Raw genomic sequence first — 18403 nt, 5'->3', positions numbered from 1 at the left:
GACTCCATCTGCTCAGGTCCCTTCCGACCCGACTAACTATGAAACTGTCTCATGGAAGAATCAGGGTCTAAAGGTTGGAGACTTGGGCATAGCATCTTGGTTTCCTCTCTGGGTGAAGAAACAGTGCATTAGTTAAACCTGCTGAGTGCTTTGAGATGTGGAGCTGGAGGGTCTGCTCACGTGCAGCCAGTGCTCCAACTTGGAAGCCAGGTACAAGCTGTTTGTGCTCAGACTATCCACGCTAGCCTTAGCCTGATGGGGCTGCGCCCTTGTTTTAGCTGCTTCAGGAAGCCCTGTTGAGCAAGTGGCTGAGCAACAAGGCTGGGGGGGGAGGGAGGGAGAGGGGTCTGGCAGGAAGTTGCATGTCTCTAAGTCTCTGAAGCTCCCCAAGAGGAGACACTAGCGTCCCCGCGGCCTTTAGAGAGAGGAGCTGCCTGCCTTCCTCCCCACTGCCTCTGGAGACGCAGGGGACCGCGCCGGGGACAACAGAACTTCTGTGTTTCGTGAGGTTTGTTCCTCTCCCTGTCAAGTCTTCACAGCTGCTTCAGTTCTGAAAGAGCAATCAGTAGGGCTTCTCTTCCCAGCCTGCCGGCTTCGCCTTTCCTTTACCTCCTGACTCCTCAATGCTTTCTTCCAGGCAAGGCGGTCTAGGTGGGAGGTGGCCAGCTGCTGCTCAGCCTGTTTGGATCTGCAGGTCTAAGGCAGGCTGTTGCACTGGGAGCGTGCAGTTGAATTGCGCTGCAATATATACTGACGCAGTCTTGAACTTAAAATGTTGGATCCTTCAAGCTGTCCCCCGGACTGTAGGATGCAGGGCCAGGTGGGGTTTGAGAGCCTCAAAATCATTAGCTTGGAAATCAGTCGATCTCAATCCTGACCTCTTTCGCTGTGCAGCAGGCTTACTGGGGGCCGAAGGAGAAATGCAAAGAAACCTCTGCCTTATCTCTCTCTACTGCCTCTTGCCTTGTACTCCAATTTCCCTCTACTTAAGTCAGGTTCAAGGCACCTCTTATTACTGCAAACTCTTTATTTGGAGCCAAAGCACAATTGAACTCATTTCCTAAAGGAATGAACTGCACTTTTGGAAGTGAACAGCCTTAGTGGGATCAGTGTGAGTGAGCATGAAAAATTGCTGTTCCCTGAGCATTGGATGGATTGCAAAGCTTTGGGAGGGCAGGGAGTTCAATTAAGGTTTTTCTTAGTGGTAGGGGTGGCCTTCAAAGTAAATGCTCTGCTTTTTGGTAGGAGAACGCTTGCTTTAAAACATCTCAGATTTGCTCTTGTATTTTTACCTTGGACAGACCTCAAAAAGTTTGACCAGAAAATGACTCTTTGTCCAAATACATCATTTTTTTAGCAAGCTCTGGCATTCTTGTAATCTCGTAGTAGCTAAAACCAGCAGGAAACCCTGAGTCAGAGAGAAACAGAAAGAGAAAATGTGAGCCACTTTGGAAGAGGATTGCCACATGATGGCATATTGCATGTTGTGCCGTTTAAAATACTGTGGGTCTTCTAGAAGTATGTGCACACGTGTGTGTGTGTGTGTGTGTGTGTGTGTGTGTACACATGCACATGGTCTCAGCATTATGTGCAAGGTAAAGTAATTTCTGTGGGTCAGCGTGGGGTGGGCAGTTTCTGTGCCCCAGTGGATGCTCTGCTATAACCAAGTTGGAGGAAGAGCCTAAAATGCACTACGAGATTGCACTGAAATCCTTGATCAGCTCCTAAGCATCCAGTAAATCCAGTTCATCCTGCTGCACTATTTCCCCATCCAGTTTAGGAAGCAAAAGCAAAAATGAACAAGTTCTGTGGTGCTGTCCCAGTAACGAGTTGCTTGGAGGTGTCCCCTATGTAGTGTGTTGTGCATGGCCCTAGTTAGCTAATGCACTTCAGCATCTGTGAAAAATTATAGCTGAGCTGTATCAAAGGAAGGGATGCAGGGGGGACAGGACTTGTGTCTTCAACTGGCAGCTGCGGTTGGGTTGCAAGCCCAATGGTGGGTCGAGTGTCCTTGCCCCGTAATAGTGTGCGCAGCAGCCTGTGGGGCTTGAAAAAGTGCAGTGCTTGGGTAGGTTTGAGCTGGACTGGGCACTCACGGCCAAGCCCCAGGTCTGCTCATTTCTTCCAGGCCAAGGCGGGCACCAATCCATTGCCCTCCTGCCCTGGTACAGTGGAGTGAGGTGCATGCTCAGAAGCAGGGCACGCTTTTCAAAGCAGAGCATTCGGTTGCCTGCACTTGCTTAAGTTGCATCGTCCTTCAGTGCCAGACTCGGGACGTCTGAGCTATGCAGCCAGCCCCGTTTCCTCTCTCGGGGAGGGAGCGAGGGGGAAATAGCTTGCTGGGAAGCTGATGTAGTCTCCTTGGGGACGCCCTCCATCCGCTGCTAGGGTACTGCTGAGCGGAGGTGGATCTGGGGGAAGACATGAGATTGCTACTGAAGAGCCTGGGTTTTGTTTCCAGTGCGTTCAGGCCGTGCCTCAGTTTCTCTCCCTCTGCTGAAGTGGGACTTGATTTGGGGCTGTTGCATCTGAGTGTAGCAGTTTCATATGGGGCTGGACCCAAGGAGCTGTAGAGGCTGGGAGCACAGCAGCAGTCCTGGCCTTGGGGGTCAGGCAACTGCTTTCAGGGCCTGCAAGCGTAGGGGTGCTGTCCTGGGAAGGGGAGATCAGGCAGCTCCCAGGGCGTCCTTCCCCCAATCCCCTGCCCCCCACACGCAGCTCTGCTGCTAGACTTCAATGTGGAGCAAAAGCCTGCCCGCCTCCCCTGCAGCTTCCTCTGACCTTCTCGGTGCTATTTCTGCCTCCTGTTCGCAAATGGCCCCGCTTATCGGCGCTGCGGGCGGACGTGTGATCCGCTGCCAAAGCCACAACCTGGGACCATCTAGGCTGTTAAAAAGCATCGCCCATGTTTCCTCTAGTGCCAGTTGTCACACTGCTCTTTTGTGCCAGGCTGGGCTCTGGCCAGCTGGAAAAGCAGCTTTCCCAGAGCTGTGCATATGCGATGCTGACTTCTGACCCTGCCTGAGCTTTTACCACCACTTGGGGCTCATCCTGCTGGGTGCCCTGGCCCCAGTGCAGCCTGGTATTTAAACATGGGCTTGGCCTCAGCGGGACTTCTCCTTGGTTTGCCTGCCTTGCTGGGCGCGCAGTACCTTGCTGGATGGCATCCTCTGCTTCTCAGTGCAGGGCTTAAAGGCACTTTCTGCATCACCCTCTGCGATTGCCAGCGCTGGACAAGTAGGTCTTTGCCCCAAGTACCTTGGTCATGAGCCAGCAGTGGTGTCCCTGGTGACGGTCCCTTCTGGAGGCAGGGCAGGAAGGAGATCCTTAGCAAAAGACTTTGCAGGCAGAAGAGGGGCTGACTGCTGAGCAGAGGAGCGGCACCTCGGGTATCGGCAAAGCGCCTGCCAGTGCTATACCCCGCAGGGCCTTATAGAAAAAGGGCCAGAAAGACAGAAGTCAGAAACCTGGCTGGGATGTGGGAGCTGCATGGGGAGGTCTGACTACGGGCAGAGCCAGAGGGCACAGAAAGCAGAGCAAGAAACCCGAGGCAGATGGTCATGAGACCGTCCTCCGTCCCAAAAGTCGCAACGTTGACCTCAGTAGGACTCCACCAAAGTCCCCACGTGGGAAAGTCTACCTCCCACCCGCTGGCTGGTCTGTCCACCTGTACAGACCCCCAGTCCCACTTGAATCTTGCTAAATATTTGGCTACAAGCAGAAGCAACTCTCTCCCCCCACCCCATGATTGCAGTCATCTGATGCATACAGCGCACGCACAAGATGAGCATCCCTTCAGCACGTTGTAACATCTCTGCCTGGCAGAGAGGAAGTCTGACTCATTTCCAGTAATAAAGGTGGTTTTTGTCCTCATGCAAAAGGTACTGCTAGTGGCTGCCTCCATTAGGCTGACTGCAGCTGTAACGCTAGCAGCGTGTGTGGTGTGTGTAGAAAACCAGTCGAGTAGACACTGTCCCTTGCTTGCAGTGGCTGTTTGCTCATGGCAGCTGGGAAGTAGCATGGCAAGGGCCAATCCTCAGAGCACAGCTGTGCTGCTTCCTAAATAAATATTTAAATACCCTGGCCGGAGGGTGGGGAGCTGGGGGAAGCCATGCCCAGGTGATCACCCTCCGACTGACGATCTGCTGAGATTGCACAGGCAGCAGCAACACCAGCCAAGGCTGAGCTGGAGTTTGGTTTTACCCAGCAAGTCTCCTGCCCAGACAGGAACAAAAAAAGAGCCTGGGCAATGCTGGTCTATGAGCGGAAATCAGCTGGCAGCTATAAACAGTACTGAGTGCCCCCAGCTGATTCCCGGGAGCCTTCGGGGGCTGCAGATGTTGGGCTAAAGAGAAGGACCCAAGTGACACTGCCCTCCTCCAGCTGCAGCCGCGTCCTACGCGGTGTCCGCAACTCGAGCCTTGTGCTCTGGCCATCAGCCTCCTGCTTGAGACCCAATTTTTCCTTCTCCGCCTTATTTCCTCCCTTCCCTATTTCCTTCTTTTTTGCCTTTAGTCAGAACAAGTCATCTGGCTTTCCCCAGCCTCTAAATCCCTGACTGGGCAGCTGGGCAGAATTGAAGCCCCAATTCTGGTATATTTTGCCAGGCCTTGGCATGGCCGCCTGCCTCTCGGGCAGCGGGGTCGGTGGAAAAGTTGGCTCCGTTGCCTGTGCTCCGCTGGCTGCTCTTCCCCCTCTCTCCTCCTGCACCACACCTCCCGTTTTGCCTTCAAGGGAGTGGGATCTTCAGCCCATCTCAGCTCTTTTCCCCCTTCCATAAAAAGGACAGTGAAATTGCATCTCAAAGGCAGCTGGGACCTTTATAAACCCTGTTGAAACAAAGGGTTTTGTGTAAAACACCCCCCACCCAACTCTCTCCAGCCACAGGGACCGGGAGGAAAAGAGGCTGTTAAAATGAAAGCCTTGCTTTTCATTTCAAACACTTCCACCGGATTTCTTTCTTCCTTGCTGTCTTTAATGAGGGTTTTAATGGGGATTTGTTTCACGGGTCTCAGCAGGCCAGTGTCTCCGTCCTAGAAACCCTGAGCCAGGCTTAGTGCTTTCATGTTGCGCTGTGACGGGGTCACGCGAACGCTTTTGCTCGCTCTTTTTATCCATCAAAATTAACTTGACGGATGCTGGGAGCAGCCACGATTCACTGCTAACCGGGGTGTTCCTCGCTCCGCACCCACAGCCTGCGCCATGCTGGTCCTGCCAGGGCTCCTCGTGGCGCTGCTGGGCTGGGCTCTTGCTCTGGACCCAGCCCTGGAAGATGGATGGAGGGGATGGAAAAGCTTCCATGCTAAGGAGTATCCCGAGGTAAGTCCAGAGCATGGAGGGGCTCCGAGTTGTTCGGGGTGGGGGAGGACGGGTCCATTGGCCAAATAGAGACTTCCCCTTGTGGGGGGTCATGCATAATGCCCACTGATTTTGAAGGGGACAGACCTGGAGGACATGGTCCAGCCCTCATGGTGCAGCCGAGGGCCCGTGGGGAACTGCTGGACGCATGCACATGCATGCACACGCACACATGCACGCGCCTGCACAGCGGGGTCCCTTCTGCTGTCTCAATTCAGTAGCCCGTCCCTGTGCAGCCCCAGCACCTCAGCTTCCCTGACTCAGGCCCATCTCATCGGACCTGTCCCCTGAGTTTCCCCTGCCCAGCTCCTTTGCTTCCAGACCAGGAGCCTGGCCGACTGTAACTGCTCTCTGTCCCTTGGCAGGAGGATGAAGGTTTCCGGAAGGAGACCTGGGCGAAGAACCTGCGGCGGATCAAGCAGCACAACCTGGAGGCATCTCAGGGGAAGCACAGCTACCACCTGGAAATGAACCACTTTGGGGACCTGGTACATGCCCTGTCTTGGCCTCGCTTGGCTTGTGGGGGTGGGTGGGAGAGCGAGGTGCCCCCCTGGCTATCTGGAACCCTCTTCCCTTCTCCCATCTCCTCTCCATCCTCCTCTTTCAGCCCTCAAAATCCCAGCACCATGGCCCCCCTCTTCCCCTGCACGCCACAGAGGCTCTTCTCCCTTCAACGACAGCATGACCACATCCTCCTCCTTCACCCCAACGCCAAGGGGCCCTGCAGGGACCAGCTTCCCATCCCCAGCACTCACTTCCTCCATCCCTCCCGCCCCTCCTGGCTTCCCACGCAGCTGATGTTTAGGATCCGCTGGGGAAACCCAGGTCTACAGGCTGGGGGGCTCAGGTGGTGATGTCTTCTCAAGACGTCTCCTTTCCTTGCAGACGGATGAAGAGTTCAACCAGGTTCTGAATGGCTTCATTCCCGACACCGCCCAGCAGCCCGGTGGGATGGAGTTCCTCTTCCAGGAGCTGGCTTCTCCTGCGACCCCGAAAGAGGTGGACTGGCGAGTGAAGGGCTATGTCACCCCCGTGAAGGACCAGGTGGGCTGAGGCTGCAGCTGCAGCCCCCGGGCTGGGAATTCAGAGAGGACCTGATACCCAGCCCCAGGGTCTGCTGCTGCTCATGATGTTCCAGGGAAGGGGCCTTGGGGATGCTGGGGGCCTGCACCTGATCACAGCTCCGGGTCCTGCCCAGGTTCAGGTGACCCTATTCAAACACCCAAGGCCTCAGCCTGCAGTGTGGGTGCAATCCAGACCCAACTGGGAGGAACTGGGTGCAGTCGTGTCCCTGTTGCCATCTTCCTCTGGTGGGGATGGCTTGGCTGAGGGTACACGTTTCTTTCCCCCTGTTCCCGTCTGCTTTAAAGCTGTTACAACAGGGAGCAGCCCCCAGCCACATCAATTGTGGTTCTTCCCCAGCGATGGGCAGCCAAACAGAGCAGCTGGGGTGTGGGGAGAGGTGTCCTGCACAGTGCATGTGCTGCCCAGGTCCCGGGTAGGTCTCAGCCTCTCTGTAACGCCAGGGGACCCGCTGCAATTACACGGCCTGACCACCTGCATCTCCCAGGGCCAGTGAGCCCCACTGGGGCTTTCTGCAATCTGGGACTGAGCTAGAATCCCCTTTCTTTGTCTTCCTCAGGGCTTATGTGGGTCATGCTGGGCTTTCAGTGCCACTGGGGCCCTGGAGGGGTTGGTCTTCAACAAGACAGGCAAGCTGGTGCAGCTGAGTGAGCAGAACCTCATGGACTGCTCCTGGAAGCTGGGGAACAGCGGCTGCCATGGGGGGTACATCACAAGGGCCTTCCAGTACGTGCGTGACAACGGGGGCATCAACTCGGAGCACGTCTACCCCTACCTGGGACAGGTAACGACGGAGAGGGGAGACAGCTGGGTGGCCGGGCAGCGGGAGCAGGGCTTGAGCACCCATTCTGCATCGCGCCCCTGCAGGACGACTGGCACTGCCGCTACAACACCCGGGACAAAGCGGCCAACTGCACCTCCTTCCGGCTGGTCAAGCAGGGCAGCGAGGCAGCCCTGGAACAGGCGGTGGCTGCCGTGGGCCCAGTCTCGGTGGCGGTGGATGCTAGGAACTTTAAGTTTCGCTTCTATCGGAAAGGTACCAGGCGCTTGGGCCGGGGGCCCCTAAATGAAGCTCTCCCGGATTGGGGTGCAGGGGCCCGGGGCTGTGTCTGCTCTCTCACACCCTGTCTCATTTTACAGTAGCCTGTGAGGGCAGAGGCTTTGCCCCTCTGTGCTGCGCCCGGGGCTCCAGCCCACCGCGCCAGGGCAGATTCTCTCTCCAGTGACCTGCCAGGACCCCTCTCCCGAACCGCAGAGCCAGCAGTGCTGGTGGGAGCTGCCCTGTCCCTGCTAACACACCTCGGCTCTGATTCAGCTTTGCTCATTCCAGGAGTCTTCAATGACAGTCACTGCAGCCGGACAGTGAACCACGCGATGCTTGCTGTTGGCTATGGCACGACCCAGGAGGATGGGAAAAGCAAGGACTACTGGATCCTAAAGAACAGGTGATGGGGTGGGGAACGGCCAGGAGAGAAAGCACCTTTGGGGATGTGGCTGTGCATTCATCTGTCACCCCCTGCCCGCATCCAGCCCGGTACCCCCTTCCCTTGCAGGGCAGATTGCACAGACACAAACCTGCGCTCTACCTCCCAGGGCGTCTTCCTCCTGTCCTGTCACCTAGGGCTGGGAGCAAGAGCTGAGCAAGCCTCCTTCTGCCTTGGTAGCCCAGTGTGATACTTCAGGGCTGCTCCTTTCAGCTGGCTGAGCTTGTTAGCAGATGGAGGCATGTTCGGGGAGGCAGCCTGGCTGCAGCTGCCAAGACGCAGCAATCAGAGGGAGATGGGAAGCCAGAGCGTGGCCATAAAGAAGTGCCCGGTTCCTTGCTGGGAGGGTATGGGGGTCTCGACACCAGCTCTCTCTCAGCTGCTCAGTGCAGCCTCCAGTGCAGCCATTTGCTTGTTAGGGAGCTTCTGTGCCGCAGACCCTTCTCACGACAAGGGGGGCACGTCCTACAGCCCCCCGCCTTGCTCCCCTGTGTTCCCGCACAGCGACACGCTCACTCTTCTCCTTCTCTTCCCACAGTTGGTCTGAGTTCTGGGGTGAACAAGGCTACATCCGGCTGTGGAAAGGAGACAACCACTGCGGGGTTGCCAATCAAGCCAGCTTTCCCGTCCTGTAACCCCTCGGACCTGCCAAGGGGCCTCTATGCTAGAACAGCGTTCATCCCACCGGGATCCTTTCCCCTTGATTGCCTTCAAGTCTGGATTTTTCTCCTCCAAACACCACTCCTTCGGGCCCCCAGCCAGGATTTCGGGGCCGTTTCTTTGTTGCCACAGCTTCAAATTTCACTTGCCTTTAGTAGCAATTAAGTCGTGTAGCAAACTGCTCTTCTAACCGGGATGCGCAGTGTCCCGTCCACGCCGAGCGAGATGGGGTGTTCTCTGCCTAACGCCTTCCCAAGACAACTGTGCAAAGCAAGCTCTTTGTTGGGTGGAGATGAGATTAAAGAAGCTTCTCCACAGGAGCTCTCTGTGTACGACAAGCCTGGCATTTCCTTCAGCCTTTGTAGCTCGTGCTCCGAAGCTGGCCGAAACTGTTCCAGGCTGGGTGGCAGCCAAGCTAAGGAGAATGGGGGGAAAGCACTCGGGACCTGCTCCTGCCTTATTTTTGCCCTGTCTGTGCACTGTATGTTGACTTGCTTTCTGCCCCCCAAAGGTCGTTCGTGGAGAGCAATGTGCTTACGGAGCCAAGCATGCTAGTGGGATACAGTCGGCAGAGCCCGGGTGCCCTGCATTCAGACAGGGAGTCCCTCAGAGAGCTGTAGCAAAAGGCAATGACAACTTCTAGACCCCTGGCTTCCTACAACGTAAGAACATAAGCCGTGCCATACTGGCTCAGACCAATGGTCCATCTAGCCCAGTACCCTGTGTCCAACAGTGGCAGAAATGGATGCTGTAGAGAGAGAGCACTGAACCGGACATCTCCAGTGATCTTTCCCTTATTGAGAATCTTCCTTGGCATCTCCCAGTACTGGGGGACAGACGCTGGAGGAAACATCTCCAGCCGTTCTGTTCCATAGCCATTAATAGATCGATCATCCATTCACTGATCCAGTCCCTTTATGAACCTGGCTTGTAGGATCTGCCTCCACCCCCTCCTGTGGCCATGAGTTCCACAAGTTAACTACACGGTGTATAAAAAGTACTTCTGGCAGGAAGGTAGAGGAAGAGTGGTTTCAAGTGCGAGGCAGAAGAACTGCACACTCGTGCTTCCCGAAGCTGCTGTGTGACCTCCCCCAGCTTATGCCTCTTCCCATATCACAGCCTGACATTGACTACACCCTCAACGTGGGTTTGGAGTCTCTGCGTGGGTCTGAAACCCTTTGAGCCCGTCTGGAAAAAGGCTTGAGCTTGCACACAGCTGCCTCATAGGTTTTCACTACTGTTGCAATGTTGTGCTGAGTTCCCAAAAGCTGGTGTCCATGGGAAGGGCTCTAATCTTCACCTGATCCTCAGAAGCAAGTGGGGGGTCTGTGTGGGCAAGAGGGACAACTTTCCACCTATTTTGGACCCAAGGAGCAAAGCTTCCTAGGAGCTCAGGGGAGTGAGGGGAGCTATTGATCTGGGCCCACACAGGTCTACTAATAGGCAACCCCCAAAAGACCCCACACACTAGGTCATCCTGAGGTCTCCCCTGCAGACCCCCTGCTCTTGCAAGTTGCCACCGTCTGGCTATCTCAGCCAGGTTTTGCAAGTGCCTCCACACGCGAAGGGCGAGGGGATCCTGAGCTCTTCTCTCTGCACCCTTTTTGCAACCACAGGATGCTGCAGCACAGCCACCTGCAGCCTGGGACGGCCAGTTGGGCAATTTGCTTTGTAGCACAGCACCGGGCTCATCTGGCGTCCTTCAAGCTAAGCCTCTGGAGATTTATGAGAGAACCGGCGGTCCTCCAGCTTTATTTCCCCTCTCTGTGCCTTCATGAGCTGGAGGCACGGTATAAATCAAGCATTTCACAGCTAGGTTCAGGTACGTTCAGGAGATTGATTTTGGTGCTGAGACACAGGAGTCCTGAGTAATGGCAGCCCCAGCAGTGGTGAGCAGCTGGACCTTGCTTTTTGTAGCTCATTCAGCATGCCTGCAGCCCAGGCCCGATGGCCGTGATGACCCAATAGATTTCTTCCCTTGACCCCGCTTTCTTCCAAAATGGCTTTGAGGATTTATTGCTGCTGGAAGGGGCTGGCCTGCTCCACAGCCCTGGAGACTGAAAACCTCCAGACACTGCAGGGAACGAGCAGGATGTCAGATGCTGTCCAGCCAGTGCATTGACCTCCAGTGGGGGAAAGGACCTGTGTAGTCCATCAGCACCTCAAATGCCGTGTTCTTACACATAGCAGTAGGCATCTGCTATGTCAGGGATCTGTCCCAGAGGCCAGAGGAGTGGGGTGGGACTGGACCCTGGGCCGGATCAGCCCCACAGGCCGCCCCACTGCCACCCATCAGGACACTGTGTGGCCAGAGCAGGTGCCAGGTCTGGCACGCAGGGGATCCACAGACAGCTCCCTCCTCCTCCCAGGCTGGATCCAAGTCTCCTCTGCCCGGTCAAGGACTCTGCTAACCCTAACCCATGGGTTCATCCTGCTTGCGGTGCCCACCCCAGATGGGCTGGGCCAGGCATGCAGGGAGGAGGAAGGGTCTCAGCTTGGCCCTGAATGGAGGCAGTGGTGGCCTTAGGGTTGTCAGGGCCCTGGGCAAGGGGGTCATTTGGGGAGGCTTAATTTGGATGACCTATAAGCAAGTCAGACATTTTTTATTTCAATTGCACTTTGCCCTCTGCATGAAACTGCAATGAAAGGATCTTAATACCATATTGACAATACAAATATTCAGTGTAGTTCATTTTTATTTTGATAAAGCGTGGTCGCTTGGTTTGCCCTCCCCTAACTGGCGGAGGTCAGCTCCGGGGGCCAAATCCTTGGTCCCTCTGTGACATCAATGGTGGTGGTGGCATGAAGCGTGCATCACCTATGTCAAGGGGAGTTTGGAAAGGGATCAGGTAGTGAGCCATGAATTTAACTTCCCACTTGCCAAAATTTAATGAGCCATGACTTTAATTGCCTCCCCCCCCTTGCTGCTCCCTGATTGGAAGAGCTGCCAGGCCCCTGGTTCTAGATATGGTCTCGAAAGGGTTAACCCTGGCATGCTGGACTCGCTGCCCGTCTCCAAGATGGCCGCCAAAGCGCCCCCGCCCCTTCCCGCGGTCCGGCTCAGCGGCGTTTTGGATTGACCCCTCCGGCGTGCCGTAGGGAGGCTTTCTGGCTAAGATGGCGGCGCCCAGCGGAGGGAGTTGCGGGCGGCTCTGGTTCGCGCTGTTCGCCGCCGTCCTCCCGTTCGTGCTCGGCGGGGCGGGGGAGGGGCCCAGCACGGCCGAGTTCGACGTGAGGCCCGGCGGCATGGTGCATTCTTTCTCGCGGACCCTGGTGAGGCGGCTGCAGACACGGCGCGCGCGGATTGGCTGAGCCGCACCTCCTGGCACTCGGGTTGGCCGCGAGCCAGAGCCCTCCCGACCCTTCAGCGCCCCCTGCGGTGGGCGGGGGGTGTCAGTGCAGGGGGCTCTGGCACCCCATGAGGCAGACCCAGCTGGGTGCCCTACAAACCTCCCTCCATACACAGACAGGGCAGGCATCTCCTGTGACACCCCTTGTCCTGCCCCTGCGAGGGACGAACCGAACCGCCTGCTGGGAGCGTGCGTGAGTTCAGGGCAGGGCCGGGGGGTGCCTTCGTTGGGTGTCCTCATGGCTGACAGCCCCTGAGCTCGGGAGCAAGCTGCTATGTCGCCTGTCACTGCGGGTGCAGGCAGCCAGAGGAGGCAGCGTGCTCCAGGGACGTGGGGACAGCGACTGTTAGTTCTTTGCATCCTCTCAAGCTTGCAGAGAAACAGTTTAAGTGTCGGGACTTGCCAGAAATCCCTTCAGTGCCTTTCCGAGATATAGAGACGCTGTGCAAGGCCAGGCAAATTGCTGAGGCCCAACAAATAGCTCATCCTGCTGTGAGAGAGTGCTGATCCTTGCCTTCTCTTTTCAAGGGGGATTACACCTGCACGTTCACGTACGCCGCCCAGGGAGGGACGAATGAGGTAAGGTTTCCAAGCGTCTGGGCATTTGATTTCGGCAGTGCCACGCATGGCTCCAGAGCCCGTATAAAAGAAGCTTCTGGAGAAGTCTGTGTGTTTTAACAAGAGTAGCTAATTACCTTGATCCTCAGACGTATGTGGGGGTGTGCGAGTGTGGGCAATAAAGGGGCATTTAGATTCTGAAGTGCTCCAGTGCTGCAATAAGGAGCAAGTACATCTCTCTCTTCCTGGGTACAGCTGGAAATCCTAAGAGAATTTCACAGCTGCATCCACCTAAAGCATAAAAAGACACACAACCACCACCACTAAACAAATGCACCACAAAACCATGCAGAAAGCATTTCAGAACTGATCATACGCTCAGATGTGAGTAAGTGACAGGTCCTTATTTCCCTTCTGAATCTTTAACTGGTGGGGAATGAACATAAACCACATTTGTCTCTGCAACTACAGTCATACCATTTTTTTTTTTTTAATGAAGCGTGAGAATAATCCTCTGACTACAGACCTGGGCTTTGTGAAAGGTAAAAAAAAAAAAATCATGAATTTGCAGTGTTTCACAATCACAAAAGCAAACTGCCTGCATTTGCTTCAGCTGCAGAAAAGAGTTGCTTGTATACTCCAGTGAGGCTGAGTTCAGCAAGGCCCTGACACCTGCAAAGCTTGAGGTTTGGAGTTCACTTGGGGCTTTTTTTGGCAAGCAGATGTTGCCTCTCCTATAACTGAGGGGTTTTCAAAATGCTTATCTCCACAAGGAAGTAACCTGCAGCTCTTATTCTCTTGAAGAAGTGGCTTTTCTTGCTGGTGTTGCAGTAACACTCGGGAGTTGTGGCATGGGCTCCTTTCACTAGATGCTGCACAAACACACGACATAAAGACGTGACCCTCTCACACACCTGAAACAGCTTCCTTTGGGGAAGAGTTATGTTTGTTTTTATAACACAGGCAGGAGCAAGGCTTTTCCCTCCACCACTTTATTAGTGGGGAGGAAGTGTAGTGCTTGTGCCCCACCCCAAAGAAAAGCAGTAATTAAAAAAGGGTTGTTGGTAGTTGGCTGGCAACTGTGTTCCAGTTAAACGTGACGTTTTAGTCACCCTTTGAGACTTGTATGGCCATTCTCGAGCTCTCTGCACAAGTATACCATTGCCACAGTATAAATACCACTGGCTAGTGAGGTCCCTACCCAGGAAGGGTTGTTGTGGCTGAAATGTGTGATGTGTGCAGCTGGTTGCAAAGGCCTGGAATGGCACCAGGCAGTGAGTGAGGCTGAATGCTGCGAGGATTCACTGTTCATCCCTTTCCTTCCCACAGCAATGGCAGATGAGTGTTGGAGTCAGCGAAGACAACCTGCTCTTCTCTTGCTCAGTCTGGAGGTGTGTTGAGACTTTTTAACCCTAAGAGTGTAAGATGTTCCCTGTCCCTGTTCCCTTGAACCTCCTCTGCCCTCAGAATTTGGGTCTCCACATAGTCCCGCTTCTCCCACTTGATACTCGCAGCCTGCTGTTCCTTTTTGCCCAAATCATGGCCCCTTTTCTTCCTCCTGTGAATTTCCCCCTCCCGCTGCCATCTCCTCTCCTGCAACTTTGTGGAAAACAAGGCTCCAGGGTTTAGATAAATCAGCCCAAAGATTAAACTGGGGAGAGGGGGCAACTCTTTTGGGCAGAGTGCCAAAATCACCCGTAACCTCAACTTATAAGATGCTGGCATGCCAGGGGTGGATGGCAGGAGAGCCACAAGGGACCTTATACTTGTTGTGGCAGAGGAGCCCCGGCCTCTTCTCCACTATCTGCCCCAAGGTGCGCATGCCAAGCAAAATGCCTTCACATGCCATGCTCTGGCACCCATGCTGGGGGTTGCCTACCCCTGGATTAAACCACCTCAAGCATTCATAGTAGACAGGGCTTTCCCTTGGCAATCCCTTCCTCCTGTGAGTTGGGAAACCCTTAGAAGAGAACCTCTCCACACGACAGCTGCAATGCTAGCTGGTTTACAGCATCAGCCTGCTGGAGTCCTTGGTCACAGGTTTGTTTCTGGCTTTGGGCAAGATGCATATGCGTCTCATTAAAGGGATTTTGCCCTGGATCCAGCTCTAGTTCTCAGGTGGGTTGTTGATCAACTCTGCTGACACTAGGGGGAGCTACAGGAGAAAACACAGGGCTATTTGAAGGACCTGTACCCGAGTCTGCATCTGGGGTATCTCTGTCCTTCTGATGTAAAAATCGCGGTTCGTTTTTTCGCCTCCCGAGAAACGAACCGCGATTTTTACATCAATAATTGGCGCCCAACGTGGGGCTTCTCGAGGACTACCCCGGACTTCCTTGGGGCATTCCAAGTCCTACAGCAGGGACTTGCTCCCTTTCAGAGCACTGTCTCCCACCTGGGTTGGCTCCTAGGGCGTACACTTCACTTCTTCCTCCTCTGAGCATCCAGAGCATGATGCCTTGAAAGCTCCCAGCCCTTCCTCATTGCAGTGAACCAACTCAAAATCGAGACCCTGCTTTTCCTGCCCGGCAGGGAGCTGTTCTGATCCTTTGCCCTCAGCATGCTCTTGTTCCTAGTGTTTTCTGCCATATAACCTCTCCCTTCTTTCAAAGTCAAAGATTCTTTTCTTTCTTTTCAGGCCCCAGGGGAAGTCTTATCTCTTCTTTACCCAGTTTAAAGCTGAAGTGAAAGGAGCGAAGATAGAATATGCCATGGCTTATGTAAGTCCCATATGATTCTTCTGAATGGTCATGTGGGGGCTGGCTGGACAATGAGAGCAATCAAACAGCTGCATTACTTGGCGGCTTCATTGAAATCATTATTCCACTGTGCCCTTAATTAAAGTGCGGTTATGGGCAGGGAAGTAGCAACAAATGGACCCCTTTGCAGACCACCATGCCTGCTCCCTGGAAGTCTTTGCCTGGCTGCTGGTTTTAAAGATGCCACTCACTACTCTGGTCAGTTCTGAAGAAGCAATGTTGCTGGGGGAAGGAGGGGTGTTTTTGGCTTGATCCATTAAGTCATTTGTAGTGCAGAGGATTTAATCTTGGTTTAAAGAGCCAGAGACCTTCCAAAAAAGCATAGAAACTAGGGAGAGAAAAGACCTGTTAGTTCCCTTAGACCAGTGGTTCCCAGTTTATCCCCTATGGAGACCCCTGCTCCAGCAGAAAAATATTTGCCCCAGTTACTCTTATCAGTAGGAGCTGCAACCATCTTTGTGTAAAAGACCTGTTGGGGTTTTTGCTGTTTGCTTACTTAATCTGGAAGCTCTTTTGATTTGCTTAAATGATAAAACCCCTTCATTCTCATTTCAGTCTAAAGCAGCGGTGGCCGGACAGAGTGACATCCCTTTAAAGGAAGAGGAATTTGAAATCGCTGAAACAACAGGTCTGTTGCTATCTAAAGAGAGGGGCTTACATGGGGGATGGGGTCAGTTATCCAAAATGAGAGAGATCTGTGGGCAAGAGGTATTTACACTAAACACAAGGGTGAGAAACAGAAGTCTGGAGTGTTCCCGCGACCTGGAATCCTTTTTGCCAACCAGAAGGGTCTGGAGTGTGTGTGTGTGGTGCACCCACCATTTGGGGTTCTCCTGGGGCAGGATTTTTCTATGATTCTCCAAGTGGAGGGCTGTGGCATATTTTGGTCCATTGCAAATGATTAGAAGCAAGGTAGGACACTGCTGGAAAGGTATCTGACACCTGGCTGCTTGAGTGTTGGAGCTGGTATATTTGTGACAGCAGTGGGTTGTGCACTCCTTAGGATGGGGACCATCTCTCTTGCTGTCCTATACAGCCCCTCCCCACAGACTGGGGGCACATTCCCTCTCTAGAACATGTAGACGCTACCAGGAGCTAAACAGTGACTTTGTAACTAGCTGGTTTGTGCTCTCTGTAGGTCTGATGTGGAGCTCAGTGCTTGGCCTTGGCATTGTGTTCTCTAGGAAAGGGCCAGGGGTTGCAGCCTCCTTGCCCATTCGTTCATTGTGTATTCTCGTTCCAGTGGCTCACAAGGACGGCAAGTTCCATTCCGAGCTGTCCAAACTGGTGATTGTAGCAAAAACGCCCCACGATGAGCTGTGATCTGGAGGCTCCTGGACGGGTCGTGTTTCTTGGCTGGAGCAGCGTGGCAGATAAAGGGGATATTTGGTTTCTCCCTGGATTTTTCTCAAGTGGCCAAATCTTTCCTGTTTTCCACATAGAAATATATGGGGTCCGATACGAGCGGGACTCGGGGATGTTAAGACAGATCCATGCTGTCTTGTGTCAGAGTAACAATGTGCTTGAGGGACAAGAGACCTTTTGCAGCTAGAACTGGCCTCTTGGATTCTTGATCTGCAGCCAGCCATTCTACTGCCTGCTTTCTGCTTCAGTGATCTGCTGAATATGGTAAAGCTCCCCTGGAACGGGGACTCCTTATCTTTTTGGCAAGGAAGAGCAACGCAGAAAGATAAGGGGCCGGATTTGAACAAGGTTTGCTAAAGAAAAGTCGTTAACTCTCTAGTCTCTGGAGGGGGAATGGGATTTCTCTGGAGAAGCAGCAAAAGATGAACCTATTCAAATGGGGAGCAGGTGGCGGGAAGGGAGGGAGCAGTGGCTGAGACAGTTGGCCCAGCCCATTTGATATCCTGTCCAGTGGGTAGTATCCAAAGACCATCTCTCAGCGGGCAGGAGAGGACCCTACATCGCTGCCTCAGTGTACAGAGTGGGGGCGGTACCCTGGCATAGGAAACAGCACTGTGGAGCACACACAGGCCTTGCTTATTCTGATACAACACAGAGATCCATTAAGTTACGCTTTCGCTATCCGACACAATTCCAGGACTATTTTCTTACAAGCTGAAATGATTTTTCTTATTTAGATGAATAACTGTGAAGGAATCCAGCATTCCCTTCATGTGTAAATACAGCAAATTAAATAAATAAAGCAGAACATGTCTCCAGGTTTGTTTTGATCCGACGCTGGGTCTTCCATCCTCTCGGTCTTCACACAACTTATTTGGCTTTGTGGGCACTAACCTTTTGGCTCTCAGGTTCTTGTCCCCTCAGCAGGCGCCGGCAGGTTCTTATGCTGTGTCTCCTTGGTTGGAAAGAGGTGATGTCATGAGACAAAAGAAGGTCAGTAAGAAGAAATGCGTCGTGTCTGTTTAGGGAAACTAGAAGTTAGGAGTGCAAAGGGTCTATTATATTGCTGAATCATTCTCTTCCTAGAAGCTTCTTTATCAGATATTCTTCTCTCATAGTCTTCAGCCAGGCCGGAAAGATAACTAGAACTGTAGATTTGCTCAGCCGACATAACGGCAGAGCATTTTGTCATGTAAGGCATTCTCTTGGCCACAGATGCCTTGTCAGTTGTTAGAGGCTGTTTCAGCTGAATTCTGCAGACCACGTGCTCTGACAGAGGGATAGGTCTTGCACTGTGTACCCTAAGGGGTAGGTTTTTGAGGGGAGATGAGTGGTACCAGATGAGGGGCGCACGTGAAGGAACCTCTTTGTACTGTTGTTCCACTATCACCTTCGCAGCGAGGTCTAGGCCGTGCCGCGTTGCGCACGAGGTGACCCTCGTGACTGAGGAGTTGTGCTGGATCCAGAGAACTGTCACAGCAGGGATGTTTCACATAATTAAGGAGCATCGCGCAGTTGGTGCTGACAAATGCACCTCAGAAGAGAGCAGCGAAGCATCTCTGCCTGTCACTGTGCCAGCCCTTTGCCGCGGCATCCATCAGACACGTTCTGCTTCGGTTTCTCTGAACACATCTGCCAATACTCCAGCTGAGCGCTGATGGGCAGTTCCCAGTCTGGGCCTATTCTCAGCAGAGGCTGACAACCGCAGCGTGGTCAGGTAACAGGGACTGGATGTTCATTTTCAACCTCCCACAGACAAAGGTCAGTGTGAACTGCACTCTACAGG

At 53.8% G+C, this 18403-nt stretch overlaps 2 protein-coding genes across 2 annotated transcripts; both read left to right on the top strand.

The window, feature by feature from the left end:
* Window positions 1-373: 373 nt before the first annotated feature.
* On the top strand, window positions 374-8919 carry LOC109320445 (cathepsin L1-like). Its single transcript, XM_019550524.1, has 8 exons — window positions 374-508; window positions 5195-5319; window positions 5724-5846; window positions 6244-6402; window positions 7001-7225; window positions 7309-7477; window positions 7772-7886; window positions 8464-8919. Exons 2-8 carry the CDS (start codon window positions 5203-5205, stop codon window positions 8558-8560), a joined length of 1005 nt encoding a protein of 334 aa, XP_019406069.1. The 5' UTR covers window positions 374-508; window positions 5195-5202; the 3' UTR covers window positions 8561-8919.
* A 2765-nt stretch (window positions 8920-11684) lies between these two features.
* On the top strand, window positions 11685-17429 carry MYDGF (myeloid derived growth factor). The gene is made up of 6 exons (XM_019550525.1): window positions 11685-11858; window positions 12464-12514; window positions 13823-13884; window positions 15132-15213; window positions 15808-15880; window positions 16496-17429. The coding sequence occupies exons 1-6, from the start codon at window positions 11703-11705 to the stop codon at window positions 16573-16575; spliced, it is 504 nt and encodes a 167-aa protein (XP_019406070.1). The 5' UTR covers window positions 11685-11702; the 3' UTR covers window positions 16576-17429.
* Window positions 17430-18403: the final 974 nt, after the last annotated feature.

This window comes from Crocodylus porosus, unplaced genomic scaffold (genome assembly GCF_001723895.1).
Source record: "Crocodylus porosus isolate Cpor-Errol unplaced genomic scaffold, CroPor_comp1, whole genome shotgun sequence".
NCBI lineage: Eukaryota > Metazoa > Chordata > Crocodylia > Crocodylidae > Crocodylus > Crocodylus porosus.
Note: the sequence above shows the minus strand (reverse complement) of the source record. Positions and strands in the feature narration are given on the sequence as shown.

Bases quoted from the DNA above. Each gene is read 5' to 3' on its own strand.
- LOC109320445 (XM_019550524.1), top strand. From the start codon at position 5,203: ATGCTGGTCCTGCCAGGGCTCCTCGTGGCGCTGCTGGGCTGGGCTCTT. The intron at 6,403-7,000 runs GTGGGCTGAGGC...TGTCTTCCTCAG, and splicing joins TCACCCCCGTGAAGGACCAG to GGCTTATGTGGGTCATGCTG. The intron at 7,887-8,463 runs GTGATGGGGTGG...CTCTTCCCACAG, and splicing joins TACTGGATCCTAAAGAACAG to TTGGTCTGAGTTCTGGGGTG.
- MYDGF (XM_019550525.1), top strand. From the start codon at position 11,703: ATGGCGGCGCCCAGCGGAGGGAGTTGCGGGCGGCTCTGGTTCGCGCTG. The intron at 11,859-12,463 runs GTGAGGCGGCTG...TCTCTTTTCAAG, and splicing joins ATTCTTTCTCGCGGACCCTG to GGGGATTACACCTGCACGTT. The intron at 13,885-15,131 runs GTGTGTTGAGAC...CTTTCTTTTCAG, and splicing joins TTCTCTTGCTCAGTCTGGAG to GCCCCAGGGGAAGTCTTATC.